A 21522-nucleotide genomic window follows, 5' to 3' on the forward strand; every position below is an offset into this window, starting at 1 on the left:
GGGGCAGATCAGTCATATGAGCAGTGCTGAGGGAAGAGCAAGGATTAGGCATAAAGGCCTATCAGTTACTGTCATTGCTTTGATTTCCTGTGAGAGTGACTTTAATGGATGTTGTAGCATCATTTATCATTAGAGTGCTTTTAGCAGTGGAAAACTTCACACAGTTTTTCACATTTTAACAGAAATGTAAAATTCTGATTTTTGCACAGCTGTGTGTCAATGCAAAAAGGATGCTTGTCATTCCCAGTGTTGAATCTCAAGAAATTCTGCAAAAGAGGAGTCAAGTATTTGGCTGGGACATAGGTGTTGACAATGTGCTGTAAAATTCAAAAGTGCCTGAGGGGTTGAGTGTGCAGTTCCTGGAGAGTCCTCTTCTGGCAGTGACAGGAAGAAGCTGTCAGAAGGAATTGGAAGCTTCCCCCATTTTCTTGGATGCAGCAGGCACAATACTCTTCTGCTGTTCTCTGTGGCAGTGGAGGAGAGGAGTCCAACTTGAAAAGGTTTTGAGTGGTTCCAAAAACTGCCTCCTGCAGACATTCATATGCATGCTGGCTGTGACTGATTTTTCAAGTTTTAACTTGCAAATTTTTATGTTTGTCACGGAGCCTTGCCTACAGATAGCTTCATGGATTGCCAGAGGTCCTGGTGCTGAGCTCATTTAAAGTTTTTATGTTACAGGTGCCCTCTAAAGAATAATACCAAATTTAAGTGCTGGTGTATTTGTGTTGTGGGCTGGTGGAATTTTCTGGCAAGTGGTTTGGAAATGTTGGGACACTATAGATAGATGAAGGGTGTAAAGGGACAGAAAACAAAGAGGTGAGGAGAGCTTGCTTATAGACCTGCAGGAGCTGATCACGTATTTAGCTCTGATGCTTGGCACAGACCATGTATGTGCGAATTCCAGATTGCCAGTCTCTCTGACTGGATGAGCTACATAGGACTGGAGACTCTTCTGTGCTGCAAGGGGAAGCAGAGGGCTCTAGGAGACTCACTGGCAGAGGTGGTCTCTCCCTGGAGATCACAAAGCTCCATGCCTTGCCCTGCAGCAGAGCTGAGTGTCAGGCACACCAGGCAGTGGATCCTTGGGCAGCCCTTGCCAGGATGTGTGCTTGTGTATGTAGAGACTTGGGTTTACCTAGTGTCCCTGTAGCAGGACAGATTTCTTGAGCACCACCCACTACTGAAACTAGCGATGGGCTGTTTTTTCTGACTTTTCTCTCCTGCTCTACTGAGCCCCAAACTCCGTGCCCTAAATGATTGTTCACCAGAAGTTGCTGTGAGCTGCTGCATACCTTGGCAAAACTTAGGAAAAGCCATCTTAAATGCACTGTGGTCCCACAGTCTGAACCAGTGCATGGATTTTTCCATATATGTTTTGTGTTAATTTCTGTTATGTGCAGATCTATAGCTCTCCCTCAAGAAAATCAAAACATAGTAAAACTTTACCTCTCACAGAATATTGTTTTCTTTTAAGTGGATCTAATGGGAAAACTTAGTTGTACTTCGCTGCTGTTTGTCTGAATCTTAGGATCTGTTTAGCTATATGAAAGTAGCACATGTATATTTTTATTATTGTGATCGTGTGATACTAAAATATCAGTGTATCTCAAAAGATTTAATTCTAAAACAAAAATAACTTTTATTAACCTAAAAGAGAAGTTGATTTTTCAATTAAAAAAAATAAATTATCTTGTTCTTCCTCTACACCCTAAATTTAGTTTAGAAGGTATTCTGATACTAGTCAGTTTGAAAAATAAACATTAGTAAAGTATATTCCACTCTTACATACTAGGAATACCCTTCTTCTGTGGAATATATGTTTGAAAAAGGAAATCCCCTTCTTTTTCCCAAATACCTTTTCCTTTGGCTCTTATTTTAATTGTAGTTATATCTAAGCCATGCTCTTTCAAATGGAAGATGAATTATGAACCTGGCAACCTTCTGTGCCCTTCAGACAAATTACACCTCGTGCTGCTTTTTTGCCTTAGAGTCAAATCTGGTTTTAATGCAGATTTTTTAAAATTGTGATTTATCAGCCAGGGTGGATAATTTTTTTAAAGATACTTATTATTGTAATCTTATTGGCCACGGTAGCAAAGAATAGATTAATTTCAAAAACAGTCAGACCATCATTCTTGGAAGAATTTGTAAATGTTAAATCTAGGGCAATGGAATAATAATTATTTCTATGAGATTAGTAGCTCTTTGCACACTGTCAATGTGGTAACCCATTTTTTAAACCTTCAAAAAGTCTAAAGTCTGTTTTGTGTGGCGGTGGCAGAGGGATTGTGTTACTTGATTCACTCCTCCTTGGCAGTGCCAAATAATCTGCCTTGTCCTTTACAGTCAGTGTGGTGGTAACATGAGGCCTGACTTCAGTTGCAGTGCTAGCTGGAACCTGTTCGCCTTGGTTTGAAGATTACCACAGAGTTGCAAAAAGTGACATGGAAGGTATAAGAAGAGAGATTATACCCAAGGAGTACTTTTGTGTAGGAATATTTTTGTGTAGCAGGTTCAAGAGAAGTACCTCGTGTTGATGGTGACTGGCTTAGCAATGTTGTAGGTTGCCACTGTTATTTGTACAGGTTTTGAAGGAGATGTGGAAAGGTGTTTTGCTCATGGGGCTGTGTAATTTCTTCACTGTCTTAAAGTGCAACTTAATGTTACTCTCTGAATTGCTTTGTGTTTCATGAGGTAAAAGTTACTCTGTTTCAGTTTTAACCTTACAGATGCAATCAACAGTTCAAATAGAAGGGAAAAAGTTCTTTATGTTGCAATTTTATACATGATGTCCCATGGTGATCTGTTGCCCATCTGAGCTTGACTGAGAATTGGTGTCCTGTAGACCTCCAGCATAACTTGTGTTTGAGGTCTGCGAAGAGCAAACTGAGATAGCAACACTGACAGATGGTTAGATAAAAACCAAATTCCTGACTGATTTCATAGGTTGTATGTTAAAAGTATTCATACTGCAGATACAATTGGAGATTTCTGGCCTTTTTTGTGTATTGGGTTTATCCCAAGCTTATCCCAATTCCAAAATGCGTTGATTTCTTTAAGACATGTTTTGTTTAGAATGTTAATGTTTAATTGGTTTGTGGATTTACCTTGCCAAAATTGAACCTCCTCTGATGTTGAGAACAATACTACACGGTTTCAGAAGTTTATCAAATGAAAGCATTAAGATTTTTTTCTTCCTTGCTCTTCACACCAGTTTGGTGAATTGTAGGTCAATGGCTTCATGAAAAATATTTGTATTGGCATTGTTGTTACTCTGTCTGCAAAATCTTTCCTAAGCTTTTCTAAAAAGTAGGATTGTGAGAACTAAGCAGCATATTGTTGTGTAAGAATCTGTGAAGATATTTGCAAAGACCAATTTCAGGCATGCCAAGAAACAAAGGCAATAGCTCTAATGTTTCCAAGAACATCTCTCTTGGGCAATGCATATGGTTCAGAAGGAATAAATCAGTTACACCTCCGGATTTAGGTTTGAGAGAAAAGTAGAACAATACAAATGTATAGTCTGAATTGTAAATTTTTGCTTGTGTAAAGGTTGCTACTATCACAATCCTATTGCTTGTTCTAGAGCATCTCATCCTCACGAAGTAGAAGCTCATCTCTGCTGCCACATGGGACAGCTAATTCTGCATCTCCCAGTGGCCAGAAATACACGAATCAAAGTGGGCCAACTGTTGTAACCATCACACATCACAAATCACCTGCAGCTGCTCGAAGAACGAAGAGCCAGAGATCTGGTCAACTCCATGAAGTCCGAGAGGTAAGAGAGAAACATCTCCTGTTTTGGTATAACTTGGAAGTGCTTTATTTTGCTTCAGAATTAGCAATTGAGTCTGACAAATTAACAATTCTCTTTGTTTATGACTTTATGACGGCTTTGTTTTGATCCCCTTGCTGAGCAAGAGGTGGGCTTTAGTTCTGGTTCAGCTTCAGGTCAGGTGTATACAGATTTTTTTATGCTGATGTTAAAATTGGTGTGTGCACATGCTTAAAAGTGAAGTAGATTAGCAACAGCTCCCAGGCTTTGCAGTGGTGTTGCAGGACTGAAGGAAAATCTCTTTGAAGCTGCGTGCAGCAATACCTTTCAGATCGGAAAGTGGGCCCTGAATCATTTAAATATAGCTGGAAAAAACTACTTGAATAAGTCTGATGAATGTGGGAATGAAAGCTTAGCTCCCCACACTCAGTAGTTTGTTGCTATGCTGCTGTAGTCTTAACTTTGTGTCAAGTTTATATTGCTGTCCTTGCAGAGGAAAAATGGTTCTTCTGTATCAAATGCTTGGAAACCAAAGAAGAAAGCGTATTTCTTTTAAAGCCTGTTTGTACCAGTGTTTAAGAAATTTAACTCACACAGAATTAACTCTGGCTTTCAGACAACAAAAATAGTACAGTTTTAAGCTTAAATAGTATGGCAGATTTTCACAGAACACACTTTCATCTTTCATCTCTTACTCTTTTTTGCTTTGTCTTTTGTGTTAAGAATTTGAATAAATTCTTGGGATCTGCTCTGAATGAAGGCTAAAATTGCACATCCTGAGGAGGAATGCTTGTTTTTCTTCTAGTAAACATTAGAAATTAAGAACTGACTGTCTGAATGTCACCCACATTTTCTTTACATTAGAGAAAACATATATCTGTCTATTTTTTATAAAAATATCCTGGTTTTGTCTACCAGTCATCTCCCCCAGGTTACTCCTAGCATGCTAAATGTATTTGCTCTCATAGGTTGAATTCAGAGTGCACCTTAAATCTATTAATAAAATCAACAGTGGGAGTAGTTGCAATTTTGTCAAATGAAGCTGAGTAAGGCTGAAAGCTATTTGGAAGAGAGTATTAGTGTATGTGTTGATCATAATAAGTTGGGAAGAGAAAAAGCCATCAGTTGCAAAGAATACACCTGGAAGAAATAAATACTAACCTACAGTGAAACAATGAGTAAGAGGTCAGGTATCATCCCTGCAGAAAAGGCCAGTGGATTGCTGACTCACTTGTTTGTGGTGTATTGCAATGTGATGTCATGCCAAAAAAGGTAACTATTACAGGACTTCAGTCTGTAATGATGGAAGGTAATTATTTTGTTTTGCTTGATGCAAATGGTACCTCAGCTTCAGCAACTTCCTTTTAGAGGGCTGCAATAATAATGAAAGAAACCCCTCAGACATTGAAGATACAGTAATGGCTGAAAGAAATGAGTGCTGTTCTGGGAGGGGAAAGGGTACTAAGATAAATGATGCATAAGCAAATTTCATAAGACGATGTGTGAAGTTTACCTTTTTATGTGTTGGATATTTTGTGTGTGTGTGTGCTGCTTCCTAAAGAACAGCATAACAACAGTGGAGAAACCAGACCTTCTACCCTCTTTCCCAGTTTTGTGTAAAAAGTGGCTGCTTAACTGATGTTGTTTCTGTCTTGTGAAAGGATAACTCTGTTTCTTCCAGATTCAGGAAGGAAATTTTATTTCAACAGTATGCTCTGTGCACTTCCTTTTCTTCTCCCCCATTTTCCAGAGTGAATGAAATAGACTTGGGTATATGATATCTTTGTTTTCAGGAAATACCTTTGTTCCATGTATGAGTCAAGCGGTGACTGTTAGATCCACCCTCCCTTGTGAAATTTATCAATTAAGAGATATGTCCAGAGCCCCTCACAAAAGTGCGCATAAGTCTGTTCTAGTCCTGTTTTTTAATCTGAAACAATGAAACATAGTAGCTAAAAGTACAGTGAGAGAGAGAGCTAATCCTTTCCTCAATGCCCAAATCTTTGCTTTTTATTTGTAATTTGTTTGGTATGACCTGAATGAAGGAAAGAGACTGCAAAAGGATTATAGATCAATGTTAGTGTTCTCCTGATTGAAAGATGCCATTGAAGTTTTGACAGGCAAATAAGTTTTTTTTAATTGTTCTATAAATAGGACTGCATTAGCTAATTTTGCACCTTATAAATACAGTAGTTGAGTCAATGGAAACAGTTGATCTGCTTCTGGAAAATGAGAGGAAGCATATGTTTTAAATTTTACAACAGTATTATGATATGGTAGTGCTACCGTGCTATATGAGATATCTTTGAAAAACAGTAATGCTGCAAAAAGAGGCATCCTTCACTTGGCATGTGTGGTGTTTGCTAGCTGGGACAACGTTCCTGAGAAAGTGTTGAACTGGCAATTGCTTCTCAATTCTGAACTTATTTGATCTGGCCATATTATTTGGAAAAAAGTGAGGTGTATCTCCATGTTGTAAATAGGGCAGAATATACGCCTATATTTTATATAATGCAAGATGTTCGGTACTACTTGATTGTTCTTTTCCCCCTCTTTTTACTTCATAATAAGAATAAACAAAACAGTAAGAATGACAAGAACAATTATGTTTCCTTCTGTGGTTTTTTCTGGTTGATTTAGTTTTTGTTGATTTGTTTGTTGATTTCTGGTTGATTTTAGTTTTTTTTAACAGGCTAGAGAATTTTAGCATGAAACTAATTGTAGCAAAGAGGTCTATTTAGCACCAAACTGATAAGCAAAATCGTATAAATGTAGTAAATACAACTGTCTAGGTCTACAAAATTACACATGTAGCAAGTGTTTCCATTGTGAAATTGGAATTCCACCTATTTTCCAAATTTTGGTAAGTTAAAATTGAGTATAAGTATGAAGCTTTTGACTACAATAAAAAATATGTGTTTTAATACTTGCCCTACTTTTGTATATTATTGAATTGAAAAGAAGCTCAGAAGCATTACTTTTCATCATAATGTAATTTTTTATTCTGTTTACTATCTCTTAAATTAGACTTTTGCTTATATTAACTTGGTGTTAATACTACAGTCCTAACCAATTTATGGAATGTTACATCAAAATTAAAATTAACTGTACATTAACTTGTGAGAAATGATCTGCATCATGTAGGACTTCATGCAGAATTATTAGAGATCCTACCTCTTTATTTGGACTGTAACTTTAACTTAGCATTAAAGCACTACTTGGAGCTAATTTTTTAATAAGTGATTTTATGGCAAACTAAGTCTGTGTGGTCTTGAAATTTAATTCTGTTTTTAAAACTGTGCATATTAGTATCCTGTTAGAAATTTATAATTAGAGTCACGCTTTCAGATTTCTTTACTGTAGGTGGTTAAAATCAACTGGAAGGTTAAGCCAAGTGGCCACATGATACTTCATATGAAATTTTAGCTGTCACTGAACTAAATAATAGTGACAGAATGGTCAAAACAATGTTTATTTTGGCTGAGAGTGTCTGACTCTTGCACAACCTCTGCCAGTGTTATCATTGTTGTTAAAGAACCAAGTGTGTGAAGATTTTGTAGTAATTGATAATAATGATTTACAGACATTCAGAGAAATAAAACTAAGAGAAGTCCAGAGAAATATTTATTCCCACAATTTAAAAAAGCCAGTGAAGTATTTTCTGATCACTTTGAAATGTGTTTGTTACAAGTTTTGATACCCTGACTAGTCATCAGTATTGGTTTCTGAACATTTGGTACAGGGAGATCCAGATTTCTCGGGGCCTCTACCAGTGTAACATCTCTTTTGAGTGCCAATTGGCAGTCCTAGAACTTGGAAAGGAACTTTGGTAAGATGACAGTCCTACTGCTTCTTGCAAGTCCTTTTCCATATATAAACAGTTACTATTTGATTCCTGCAGGAATTATGCAGCTAAATGACAGTTCTTTGCTTCCTTCCTTACAATATGCGGAAATCTAGGACTTGCACCTAGGGCTTCATGGATAAGGTTTTACAGCAATTTTGTGAGGCAGCAATTTTATGTAGTTATCGGGAGAAAGAGATTATTCTAAAAAACTTCTGAGGATTTTTCAAGTGAGAAAATAATGTCTTCAGGTCACTGTAATATTTGGATAGCAAAGTTAGGAACTGTGATTCCTTACTGTGAACAAAAAATGATGCTGTTGTGTGTGAAGTGTTTGTTGTGTCACAGAATTATAGCACTGCACAGGCAGCATTGTAGGTGACAAAGGAGATATGGTACTTAGACCACTTGGGGAAGCATTAAGACTTGCAGGACTTTCACAGGTGTGACCTTTATGTGAAGATGTACACTAAACTGTGTGTTGATGTTAAAGCTTTGTAGTAAATGCTTAAGCTGGTAGTGGGGGAAATTTTGCTAGTTTTTGACCTATGCCAAATTTTACTTTGCAGCTTTGAAAAAGTCAGGTTTTGTTTTTTATTTTCTCTGAAAGCATGTGCTTGGAAAGGTCAATGGATAAGGTCTAATATGAGTCCTAGCAAAAAGAATGCTGTAGCTCTAGATATTTGGCATAGTGTTGATGTTCTGTGGGGTTGTGCAATAAGGGTGCATGAAAAAAAATGGATTCAGCTCCTTGAACAGGACACCATGCTTAGACAGTGTGAAGTACGCACAAAGAACATCTAAAAATCCTCTTAACAATTTAAGTGTCTTTGAAAGTATGTGCCTAATTTCGTGTAAAATTACTTTGTATAAGTGGGGAGAAATGCTGTATATTAGATCATTGCTTTCACTGGCAGTTCTCACCTTGATTTTGGAGTGCAAGAAGATGAGAGCTAGCTTTGTAACAAAGATGACCTTTAGGTATGCATGAGTAATAAATCAAATATTTGGTTTTAGGAGATGAAAATGATCTCATATTCACCTAAGGTATGGAGGTAGGATGGGCTGCTAAACTGTGCTAACTTCAGTCTTTCTGGCACTTTGTTGGGGGAGAGCTGATAACCTTGGACTACTGCAGCTACAATAGCACTGCTCAGGCCTGTGTTGCTGTGCCTTTGCTAGTCAGGTCTTAAACTAGTTACCTAAAATCATGCCCATTTTTCTTTCTAAATATGTTTTTGTATAAAAAGCTACTTTGTGGTGTTTTCTTTGTGGTAGTTTGTGATTGATTCTTTTAACTAGTCTTCTTGCACTTCAAAACTAGTGTAGTAAATACACTCGAGACAGATTTCTCAGTTGGACTGACCAGGGCATTTCATCTCTGATAGGTACTGCAGAAAGTGTTTATACTTTTTCAGTTGTGAAATGCAAGTGTCCCGTATTCTGTTCATTTTAGGAAATAATACGGTGGTACAGTGAGTGGCAATTTTGGAAGAGGAAGGGAGAGAACACAGAGGAGTAGCCTTCGTTAGTTACAGCTCTCTAGTTTTTCCTGGACTTGTATTTAAAATATCTTCCTCCAACCCCCCACTATACATAAGAAATTAGTAAAGGCTTATCCTATTGATCATCTTCTACAAGTACATCGTAATATATACAAGATAAGTAGTCTTTGTCTATAGGTGGATGCTAATCAGAAAATGAGATATGTGACTGAGGAAGTTACATCCTCATAACACTGCATCTATACTTTATATGGATTGTATGTATTATACTTCCATATGTCTACAAACTCACTGTCAGAAAATTTTCACTTTAATTATCTGGGTGGGAAATACAGAAGAGTGTCTCCACTCTAAAACAGGTAATGTAAAAGTGCTTGGAAAAAAACTTAAAGCAAAACCAGCTGTTTCTCAGAAAGCAATGGATCCTTCTTGTCTTGAAGAAGAGTGAAGCAGAAGAAAAGACAGCAGAAAACATTTGTGTCAGTTTTGTGTCCGTTGAAGTCAATACAAATGAATGAGGCCTTAAGCCTTAATTCAGTAGCTGATATTAATTTGGCACAGAACATGGTGATGTAAGTTATACTACAGCTACTACTATTTAACTGTGTTTAGACACACTTTTCGATTTGAAAGTGTTGTAATACAAATTTTTGTTACAGGTACATTTAACAACTCAGTTGCAGCTGAGCTTGTTGATACCAAAAGGGTTGCTCTCAGTTGGGTTTTAACAGGAGCCATTATGATTTGTTTAGTGGTATTAATTCTGTAAAAGTATAAGCCAGTTTCAAACCTAACGTGAGGCCTAAAAGGGGCAGCTGCAGATGTTACCTCTGCACTTTCTTCTAAATTGGTGTTGGCCCCTGTTCTAGAAACCTGTGATACTTGAACAGTGTGAAAATACAAGTGTGAGCACACAGAAATGTTCTTCTGGCTGTACAGCAATGTTTGTGTGATTGCCTGCCCTTCATCTCCTTAGAGAAAATGAGAGCATGTAGAACAGATGCAGTTACTCGGTGCCTTCTGTGGCAGTTTCTTTGGAAGCCGTTTGTCTTGTCTATAGACATCTATTCTCCTATACCTGCTTATTCTATCTCAGGTTAGTCCTGCTAAGATCAATAGAAACATGTTGCCTAGGGGAGTAAATGGGGTGCTTAAATCTCTGACAATGTCAGTCTAGTCTCCCAGAGTAGTAAATGTACATATGCTTATAAAAATTATCCAGTAAGTAGCATTAGCTGTTTCACTTTAGGGAGACAAAAATACTTTATAGTATTTTTATTCTAATACTATAAACTAATTGTTACTATTACATAAACATGAGCTGAATACTTCTCTGATCTCTGAACCTTTGCCTTGTGTTTGCAATATGTTTGAGGTCACTAAGGGTGCATATAAGTAGCATCTTCCTAAACTGCACTTTGTTCTGTGCATTTGATTTTGTATTCATGTTAAGGTTGAGTCATCCTGGGTTCCAGATACCCAGGCAGGGAGAATTAAGGTTGCTATGGGAATCGTAGAGCAAATGTTCTACAAAAATTACACTGTTTGTCCATATGGGTTATGTCGGGAATGAACCTGGCTCATTATTTCTGATATTTCCTTCTACCAGCCCCCTGCTACTTCAAACCTGAAATATATGAGTTATACAAACATGGCTGCTTTTCATAATTTATTTTCAGCCTGTAGTTTAGCACTAATCGAGCATGTGCAAAGATGATAATTTTCCATCACTTAATAAATGGCAATTTATAAATTAGGGGTAATACTGTGTGTATGATAACTACATTCAGAGATTGCTGCAGCATTCATTTTCTTAAGCAGTTGCAGAGAAGCCAAGATTATTCTTTACAGTTATTGAAACATTTAATTACATTTCGAGTAAATGGTAGGTTCCCAAGGGATCCTGAGAGAGTTACATTCGAAGGGAATTCAGTCTCCAGTTTTTGTGTGCCTTCAAAACTGCCACTTATTTCTGCTTTATGTACAAAATTCAACCGTTTCATGTGCACATTTAAAACAGCATAGCGTATCATACACATACGTGCATTTTTTGAAAACTACCAGGTTGTTTTCTTTCACAACTATAGCACAAATACTGTGGTAGTTTAAAATCAGAGTTCTCAGTTTGAAAATGAAGCTTTAAGGAAAACATATTTCAGTAAATCTTTTCCTGGATGGGGGTATCACATCCCATGGTCTTGTTTTCAGTGCAGGGTGGCTGGCTGATGCAGCAGTGATTTTCACAGCAAACCCTGAACTAGGGTGAGAAGGGGCACCTTCTGCAACTCTGTAATGCAAATTACTGCTTCCAAGATACATTGGCCATTTTGTTAACCCACACTTACCTGCTATTTTTACTGAATTAAGTAGAATGTATTTTTGAATGTTCTCAGTGGTAATAGATGACAATGTAATATTAGGTGGCTAGTGAAGTTTCAAATACTAAGTACAGAAAATACTTGCATAAATGCCCTCAAGAAGAAAGTAACCATAGAAATGGCTCATATATTTTAAGCATAGCATGAAGTTTACATTATTATACATATTTATTGAGGGCTTACTGTAATCTTCAGCTCCTTGTGTAACACTGAAAAGTACTGAATGCGACTCTAAGAAACACAGGAAACATTTTGAATTTACAGCAAACGTGAATAGTAAGCACTGTTACTCTTAGTTATTTAACAAAGACCTAATCTCTGACAGCTTTTGCTGCATGTTCTTAATGTAATGCTTGCCTTGCAGATGTTGAATGCTTTGGAAACTGTGCTACATAGGTGCTTTTCAGCAGCTGCTTACCTGCTTCTTTGTTGCAATTCAGATTTCTGACAGCATGCCTTTAAAAAAGGACCAGTAAGACGATGGCTAGCAACATCTCCTCCAACAATCAAACCTGAACTACATCTGCCCAAATCTGACATATGCTTTAAAGTAGCATTTAAGAATATAATAATAGTAATTTTAAAAGATTTGGAGTTATTTTTTCCAGCACCAGATGTTCTGACAGAAGCCTCTGCAACCTTGAAGCTACTCATGTTGAAATGTGTAATTTATGTTCAACATGGCCTTTTCTCTTCTGAAGACTAATTTCACTCCAAGTCCAAACCCCACCTTTTATCAATTGTGTCCTATGTTGCAGTAAACTGATAGAAATTTCCTGTGATTGCTGATGTTGACCTAATGGCTAGCAGCAACATTTTAGGAGCTCTTTGGAATGCTTGAAATTTACAAATGGGCCTAAATTCCTGATAACCAAAATATGTTTTCCAGATCAGGCCTATAGCTGTTAACTTCAGCAAAATGATCCTTCTGAAGCATAAGGAAAACTGCTACTCAGAAGACCCCACAGAATAACATCTGCCTATGAGTAACATTTAATGACTAAAAATAATGACTTTGCAAGGTAATTTTAATAGTAAAATTGCATAAGAATAAATTCCCACAAAGTTATTTTTATAAACTGCTCTCAGTGCTATATTCTGTGGTTTAAAATAGAACAGTGTGCTTCCTGCTTGGCTAGATGGCAGCCAGCTGCCATCCAAAATTTACTTATATTTGTGCACTCCTTCCTTTTGTTTCTCTGATTTTTTGGTTCTGGATCGCTGAAAGCAACTTGAGGTGGGGGAAACAATCTTGGGAACTGCTTTTTCTCTTCCCTGTGATTTTTCCTTGAGATCCCAGCTCTCTGCTCCCACTGAGTTGTGTTTGACAGTAAAAACAAAGTCTCAATAGATGGCTTTTAGTAGGATATGGTTAATAGAAAATACTCAAGAAAAGGGATCACGGTGAGGGAACCCAGCACTTACTAGTTGTTTTTGTACAAAATATCATGTGTTACCCAGATACATGGAATATTCACAGGGAGCTCCAACACAACAGGCAAAAGAGGAAAACTGTCATATCTCCTGCAACAGGCCCTGATGCCCTGACACCTCCCTCCAGTGGCAAAGTGACCAATGCTAGGTTGATACTGATTGTTTTGCAGAAGAATAGCTTACTCTGATTTGTGGGAAAACACAGTGGTCATTGATACAATTTGTCTGAATCACATGTTTTCACTTGTGTATTTCTTATGGCAGCCAGCTCTTTCTAAAAAGATTTCACTTCTCACCTAAAGGCTTGTGGAGTGATTCCATGAAATACTCTTAGACAACTGACGCTCTCAGAGGAATTTTATTTTTTTCTAGTGTTTTAGTACTTTGGTTTGTTTGTAAATCTTCCTCTTCCACAGGGAAAATTTTGTGAGGGAGAAGTGTTCTCCTTCAGATTTACGCAGGATTTTCAGATTTTAGCAAGAAGGTATTCTCAGAATAATGAAAAGATTTTGGGAGAATGACAGGAGAAGCTTCCCTCTCCTCCCATTTTTTCCCCTCCTGTATAATGAAGCCACTCATGGGAAGCTGAATATATATCAGAGTATTGATTAAGACTAAAAATATCCTCTATTTAGAAAATCCAAGATTGCCTGTCTACTTAAATATTCTCTGGCAAAATCGGAACTTTTTGTCCTAGTCTGTCTGCATGGACACAAGGTCTTTTCCTCCCCAGTTGCCTTTCTATCATTCAGTAGCTCATTTCACAGGTGAGGAGGACAGATTGAATACAGAAAGCATGCATTTAACCTTATGTCTGGGGTTGTCATGTGTGGTAAGGAGGTAGCAAAGGGAGGCATTTGATTTGTTTTTGCCTGACATATGAGGGGTGTTTTGATGAGATTTCTGGAGGCATTCTCAGGGATCCTGCCAGAACTGCTTTGATCCTCTTTACTAACCATTTGTATTGCAAGGGCTGTGAAGCTCTCTTGGTGTCTCTCTGCTTCCCAGATTTAAGAAGCAGACTTCTTTAGAAACTCAGAACACTCAAATTGTCCTTGGGAGTGTCTTGTATCCAAATAAAATGTCTTCGTGAAGTCCCAGAGAACACTGACGATTACAGATGATGTATACTTTTTGGTGTTTGGAGATGGATCTGTTAAATATATCCTGTCTTTCATTCTTTTGAACAGAATGCTGCTTTTGTAAAACAGGTAGTTAAGTTAGGTCAGCTCCCTTTCTTGCTGAGCTTCTGCCTATTTTAGAAGGAGGAAGGGAGGAGCTTCCTCTCATATACCTGAGCAGCAACCAGCTGAGAATTTCTTGGGAGGGTAGATTAATTTTCCTCCTCTGCCACTGCATGGAATGTTTAAGGCTTCCAGACCATTCAGCAAAAGAGACCTGTGTCCCCCTTTTCCTCTCTCCCTCAAATCTGGTGATTTCATGGACTAAAGCAATAGTATTCAGACCTACAAAATATGAAGTCTTACTATTGTAGCTGTGCAACTAATAGCAAGGGAGCTTGCAGGTGTGAATAATAAGCTACTGGATGGTAGGCCAATGAGAAAACGTCTGTAGTTCATCAAATGATTAATGAATGTTGTCCATGCAAAATAGAATTATATTATAAGGATTTGCAGTAAGTGTCCAAGTTGCAGAATTTGAAGACACAAAATAGGAATCGAATGTGTAAAAAAAGGAACATAGTTTCATGTGTAGTATATGAAAAAATTAACTAGCCAATTCAAAATTTTCCTGACAGATGTAGGTAAATAAGAGCTGCTCTCTGAAGAGTAAACCCTGTGCTGAGGTCTGTGGAGAGCTCATAGTCCCTGGAGGTACTGATGGTAACCAGTGGGACAGCAACAGATTGGTAAGAGTAGCTGAGAACAGGAAACAATTGAGCCAGCCTGCCTCCTCCACTCCCTGTTTTTCTGGTTGTCTTAGACTTGGCTTTTAGTCTCAGTCCTGATGACATTTGATGTTTGCTCTGTAAGGTTGTCCTCACAAGGAACCACCCTGTGGAGCGTGTGTTGAGAAGGCTGAACACAAAAAGCCAAAACAAAACCCCAAAGGAAATAATGTTTTGTTAACTGAGACAATGAAGATATGTAGCAACTGACGTTTTAGTTTTTCCCGTAACAGAGATTGTGGGTTTCTGGTTAGGGAAAAGATAACAAAATAACAGATGAGGGTGGAGAGAGCTTGTTTTCATTCTCCTTTGAGGGAAAAAATTGAATCGTGAAAGCAGAGGCTGGGACTGAAGAGAAGAAATGTGCTCTGGTGATTAGCTTCCATCCTGATTGTCAGAGGTATAGTTCTGTTTGTTCCATCACTTTTTGTGTCTCTGTCTGCAAATTGCATGCCAAATGAAAATTAACTTGCTCCTTTGAAGCTTTGTTGATAGGATGTATGTGTCTGAGCCTTAATAACTATTATATAACAAGTCATTCCAATTTTAATGTTCATTGTTTGCTTTGTTAAATTAATTGAGGTCAGCTGGCTGCCACCCTGAGGTGATGATAATGGAGAATTTCGTGCTTATTCCCAGTAATGGGAGGGAAGCAGTAATCAGGAAAGGACAGCTGATACGGATGTCATTATCTGGTTCCATCTTTCCAAGATACTTTCAAGGTATCTCACTTGGTGTTCTAGGATCCTTCCTTAAACCATTTTTTGTCATTGGCATAGTTATGTTCACAGAGGCTGCTGTGGGTCTTACTCCAGACTGAAGATTTGTGGGTAGAATTCTTTCCTGTTTACAGTTTAAGGAGGTTCTTTTTTGTCTGAAGGTCGGGTTTTATTGCAAGATTTCTGTTAGCTATTGGAATACTTCCAGCAGCAACCTCTATTCTTAGTTATTTCATCTTAGTTATATATTAAGCTGTGATTTTGTCTTCCTGGCTTGCATGCTATAGCTGGAATCCCATTGCAAGATCTGTTATGTTACTTTACTGAAGAAAAGAGTGAAGTCTGTAAATCCTCATCACAAAATTTCTTTTGTCAAGTAGTAAGATGGACATAGCAAGTAACCTTGAGTAGTCTGAGAAGTCTTCTCAGTAATTTAAGTCAAAGCAAAAGTTCACTTCCTCTGCTGTGGTTATGCTTAACTCAAAACAACAGAGCATTACATCTGGAAAAAAAAATCACTTTTACAGTATTTGTACAAGTTACCTTCATTTGCCAGACATCTGAATTGGTGAGGTATACTTTCTGAGCTGATGATTAACAGTATTTATGGTAGTCTTGCATGTGTGTTGATGTTCTTTCCTTTTTCAGAATAAATAGTGGAAGGTGGGCAAGTTTAATGGAAATACTGTTGGATTTGTGAATATGAGTTGAATTGGTCGCTAATGTGTCCAGTTAGTGACATAGGAGTGACATAGTGACATAATGACATAGTGACATTGCTTTAGTGACATAGGAGTTCCAGGTATCAGTATCTTACATTTTGATGTATTCTTGATAGATATATGTGTATATTTATACACCTATATTCTACTTATACTGGCTGTTTTAACTTTTGGTTTTTACATATGACAGTTTGTGGTGTTGATGAAATACAGGTCAATATTGCAAGAGGAGTCCTTGCTCAAGGTCAGAATTGATGACTGTGTTAGGTTCATGTGGCAATACAATATATCACATTTACAGTGATTTAAAAGGTTTTTATGTCTTGTTTGTGGACTCTTCTGTTCTTCATTTGCTTTTAAGAAAAAAGGTGTTTTCTATGAAATAAAAGAAAAAAAAATCCAAACTCCTGTGAAATCTGTATGTTTAACAATGGTTTAATGTCCTTACTCATAAATCATTTGTGACTTATTCTAGAATAGTTTGAAAAGCTGGTCTCACCTCCTGTCCTTTCCCAGTGTTTTCTGAAAAGTTATTTTTCTGGTACAATTTTCTGAAAAGCAAAAACCTAGTATTTCCAGAAAATGTGTATGTGCGTGTGTCAGAGAGAGAGAGAGAGAGAGACTGTGTTTTCATATTAGAAAAACCCACCCCAAATAAAGCACCAACCAATCAAATCCTGCCAAAAAAGAGTGCAGCAGCAAGCTCGCTGTTTCCCCGTCTTTAAAAGCAGTAAACTTCTCACAAGGACAGCTTGACTTGGAGTTTTAAGGAAATGATGTATGTTGCATTTCTATTACTATTAAAGTGTCTAAAGATATTTCCACACAACTGTTTATTTTTACAGATGCTCTATTTCTCATATAAGCACTTTTTATTGTGTTGTTTATTTTCCCATGTTTTCAATAACTGTTTTCAACTTGCATGCAGTCAATAATGGAAAGGATTTAAAAATAAAAAATACTGCATTAAATCTTTCAGAGGAATTGCCTACAGATAAGCTGTCAGACCACGTGCTGCTGGTGATGGTGCACAGAGATTGCTACAGTAGAGAAAAAGTGTTATTAACTGATGGAGTAGAATGTCTCTTTCATTAATGATTTCTAGCATGTCACAGATGAGCTTGATGATACAGAATTTCTGTGGTTTTTCAGTGCTGAAAGAACGTTTTCTTTTTTCTCTGGAGTGTTTTGGATTTTTCCTCATGCATGGGTAGGCATATCTTAATACTGACTGTAAAAGCATTCAATTATGTTATCAACACTATTTAAACAACATTTAAACAAAATCTAAACTAAAATTGAAATTGCTCATATGTGTATCGGATTGTGGTTGGCATGGTCTGAAGAATCTCTCTCATGTTTTATGTTCTAGAAGGAGGGTGGGATGATCTGAAGCATTTAAATCATTATGTAGAAAGACAGGATTGGTGATGCTACTTGTTTTCATGGCCAGCTCCATGTGGCCCCTGTGACAAAGGGAGAGTGCTTGCCCTCTGAGGTCATATGGCTGATGTCATTCTTCCTTTGAGGAGCCTGAAGTCACTGTCTTGGGAGGTGCCCCTGTGGCAGCTGTGGATTGAGTTTTACAGATGGCATAAAGCTGGTGTTTGCTTTAGGTTGTTGTGATGCACTGTGTTAATTGGGCAAAATCCTGTAGGACCGATAAATCTGGAAAGAAAGATGTCTGATAATACACATCTGTCCTAGACAAACAGACTTATGCCTGTTAGTCTTGGAGTCTGGATAACAAAAGCATTTAAAATAAAATCATGTCAAAAGCAATCATATGCTCTTAAATTTAGGTGTGGCTATTCAGTTTTCTTCATTTGAAATTTCTGTTTATTTTTGTTGTCAGACAGGAGGAAAAATCTTGAATAGAGATTATTTATTATTATACTTAATAATTTGGAATCTCTCCCTTTCTCTTTTTAGTTTCAGGAACAAATTGAAGCCTTAAGTAAAAAATGGCATTCAGATTTTTAAAGATGATTTCTCTGTGTGGGAAAGAATCATCTAATATTTTAACAAAATGTTGAATTCCTGTATTAATTTTTTTAGCATGGAAAATAACACTTCAATTTTTCATTTTTACTTGCTAAATTAATTTTTAATAACTAATTTTAGCTTATTTACCACATGAAAGAATGTTCTTTCATCTTATTATGTCTGAAATAAATTTCTTTGCAAACCTAGGGTATCTCGTGGCTTTTTCTGCTTATCTTCCACATACTAGAAATAACCCTAATAATTAGTAATTTCTACTTACCATTTGTGTTGGATTCTCATCATGTAAGTGTTTGGTCTCTTGCTTTGTGGTGGGCTATGTGTTCAGAGCAGGAGGTGCAGTTCCAGCTGTGAAGGAGTAGGTAGCAGTGGCTGGGTTAAGTAGGGAAAACAGTCACACAGGATGTTAAGATCAGCCTGAAGAGGAGGAAGCGGGCAGCAACAAAAGCTGTGGATTATCATGTTTTGGAGCAAGAGGTAGGGAGGGCATGACCTAGAGAGGAAAGCATCACAGATGTTTCCTGTTGCGTTCTGACATTCATGAGAGGTTCATTGGATGGCAGGTTTCTTGGAGTGTAGTATTATTCAGGAGAATTTGTTGGCTTTGCGTGGCAAAGCTTTGGCATGAGAAGGGCCACAGACATGGCTTCTGTGAGAAGCTGCCAGAAGCTTCCCCGTGTCCGATAGAGCCAAGGCCAGCTGGCTCCAAGATGGACCTGCAGTTGGCCAAGCCCATCGGCCACTCTGGTAGAGCCTCTGGGATAACAGATTTAAGAAGGGGGGAAAAAACTTATACTGCCAGAGAAGAGAGGAGTGAGAAAATGTGAGAGAAGCAACTGCAGACACCAAGGCCAGTGACAAAGGAGGAGAAGGTGGTGCTTCAGGTACTGGAGGAGGGATTTCCCTGGAGGTTGTGGAGCAGCCCATGGTGAAGCAGGATGTCCTTCTGTAGCCCATGGAGGCCCATGGTGAGCAGAGATCCACTTGCAGCCTGTGTAGGACCCGCCAGAACAGATGAATGCCTGGAAACAGGCTGTGACCCTGTGGGAAGCTCAGGCTGAAGCGTTTGCTGACAGGACTTGTGACCCCACAAAAGACCTGTGCTGGAGCAGTTTGTGCAGGACTGTTTCCCATGCTGGATCAGGTGAAGAGAGCAAGGAGCATGGAGTGACAATGTGTCATGATCAGGCTGTAACTCCCCCTAACTGTCCCCCTGTGCTGCTCTGGGGAAGGAGGTAGTGAAACTGGGAATGAAATTAAGCCTGGGAAGAAGGGAGGGGTGGAGGAAAAGTAAGATTCGGTTTTATTTTCTCATTACCTTACTCTGGTTGGTACTAATGACACTGATTTCCCTCAGTCCAGTCTGTTTTACCTCTGATGGTAATTGGGTGACCTCCCTGTCCTTATCTCGACCTCCCAAACTTTTTGTTGTTTAGCCAAGGAGGGGAAACAGTGGGCACTGGGTAACCAGCCAAGGCCAATCCCCTACAAGAACACAGGCAACACCTGAGAGTTTCTGACAGACTAAAAGGTCTGAATTGCCTTCATGCTTCAGGAGCAGCTGTTAATTGGGAACACATGTCATCTGCTTGTTTTCCTGAATCAGAAGATGGAGAAAGAAGCAAACCGTGCATTTGAGCTGGTGCGTTCCTAGGATGAGGCTTCCTCTTACTGAACATTTTGCAGTTAAGTAAATTCAGGCCTAATAATACTAGATAATTGCACACATGTAATTCCTTTTAATACATATAGTCCTGGTGGTTTTTTGTTTTTTTAATTGTGCATTTGTCACAAAGTTGTATTTTCGACGTTTCAATGCTTTTCTGAGAATGTGCAGTTGCAGTTGTTTTGTGATATTATGAGAAGAATATATAGGTGAAGAGGAGGTTTCAAGTCCAAAACAAGAGTGGAAAGAGAAATGGTGAGGAGACAGGGGCAAATACCCTTTGTTATTGTTACAAGTAGAGAACTGCTACTTTGAGCTGTCTGTATTTGCAAATGGGAAGGATGGAGAATTGTAAGGTGCTAAAATAACCCCATGTAAGAGCAAAGTAATTCAAAATTAGGCAAGTTATTTCACTTTGGAAAAGGAAAGTTAGAAGCTTCCCTTTCTCAGAATCAAAGCTTTTCATTCTGATTTTTAAAGAAGCTTAGAGTGCTAGTAAATCAAGCATTTTACCTCTCCTCTCCTGGGAAAAAGCAAAAAACAGACCCACCAGTAAGACAGAGGATGATGCTATAACTGCATGATTTAGTGGCTTATAAGGATTAATGTATTTAATGAGTTTCATCTTGTATGGTTTGGTGTTTTTGTGCTAGCTTCTCCTTGATTTACTCTCTGTAGGGCAATTACTCTTCAGCTTTTCTGAGATCTTTTGTCAAGGTCTTTAAAAAGAATTGGCAAACATATAAAAAAAGTTCAGTTATTTCAATAATACATGTAATTTCCTTATGCTTTTTGCCACTGAGTTGATCTGTCACTTAGAATAGAGGAGGTTCTTCGTCTTTTTCTGGGCATTCAGCACCTAAAACAGTGTGGTTTTGATCAGCGTTTGAGCAGTAAATGTTCAGCAAGTTCTGATACTTTGAATCCTACACAGAAGTTGCAGTTCCAGATGTCTTCTGCTGTGTTAGGTCTGTAGACCAGCTGCTGGTATCACAAGTATAACATGAAACTAGGTAGCAAGGAAAAGATGAATCAAAAGGCTCCTTTAAAGCTATCTTAGGTCAGCTAGAAAACAGTAAGACTTGGACCAACACCTTGCTTTGGATAAAGGTAGAATAAATCTTTGATTTTATTGGAATTTCACCTAATTGAGGAATACAGCTGACAAAAAAGCTGTAAAGTTTGGGGTGATAGCTGCAAACATTCAGTTAATTTTCTAAATGTTTTCTAAACTCCCTGATGAGTTTATCTTATGCTCTGGTCTTATATGTGAAAGAATATAGTCCTTTATTGAGGGGGAGATTAAAATTAAAATATTTGAAGCTTTCAAAGTTTTGCTTTTGGTTTTATTTTTTATTTTATTTTTTATGGAAGCAAATATTGGATTTGTAAGCTGTTTCCCCCCCCGCCCCCCACCAAAAAAAAAAAAAAAAAAAAAAAATGAAAACTAGTCACTTGGAAATGAAAATAGAAGATTTCTGTCACTGTGAAGTATGAGGAAGTCAGGTTTTCAATTTCACACTCTTATGCAGGATGGGAAAAGGAGAGAAGCAGTTTTCCATACAA

The 21522-nt window shown here is 37.9% G+C and overlaps 1 protein-coding gene across 3 annotated transcripts in view; it reads left to right on the top strand.

Moving 5' to 3' along the window:
- Nucleotides 1-21522, top strand: part of OSBPL10 (oxysterol binding protein like 10) — a 124699-nt gene that overhangs the window by 40198 nt on the left and 62979 nt on the right. For all 3 annotated transcript variants that reach the window (XM_068206132.1, XM_068206139.1, XM_068206148.1), the window contains exon 4: nt 3587-3778. In XM_068206132.1, the coding sequence (XP_068062233.1) occupies nt 3587-3778 (192 nt within the window). The remainder of the gene's footprint in view (nt 1-3586; nt 3779-21522) is intronic.

Source organism: Anomalospiza imberbis, chromosome 1, assembly GCF_031753505.1.
Source record: "Anomalospiza imberbis isolate Cuckoo-Finch-1a 21T00152 chromosome 1, ASM3175350v1, whole genome shotgun sequence".
Taxonomy (NCBI): Eukaryota; Metazoa; Chordata; class Aves; order Passeriformes; family Viduidae; genus Anomalospiza; species Anomalospiza imberbis.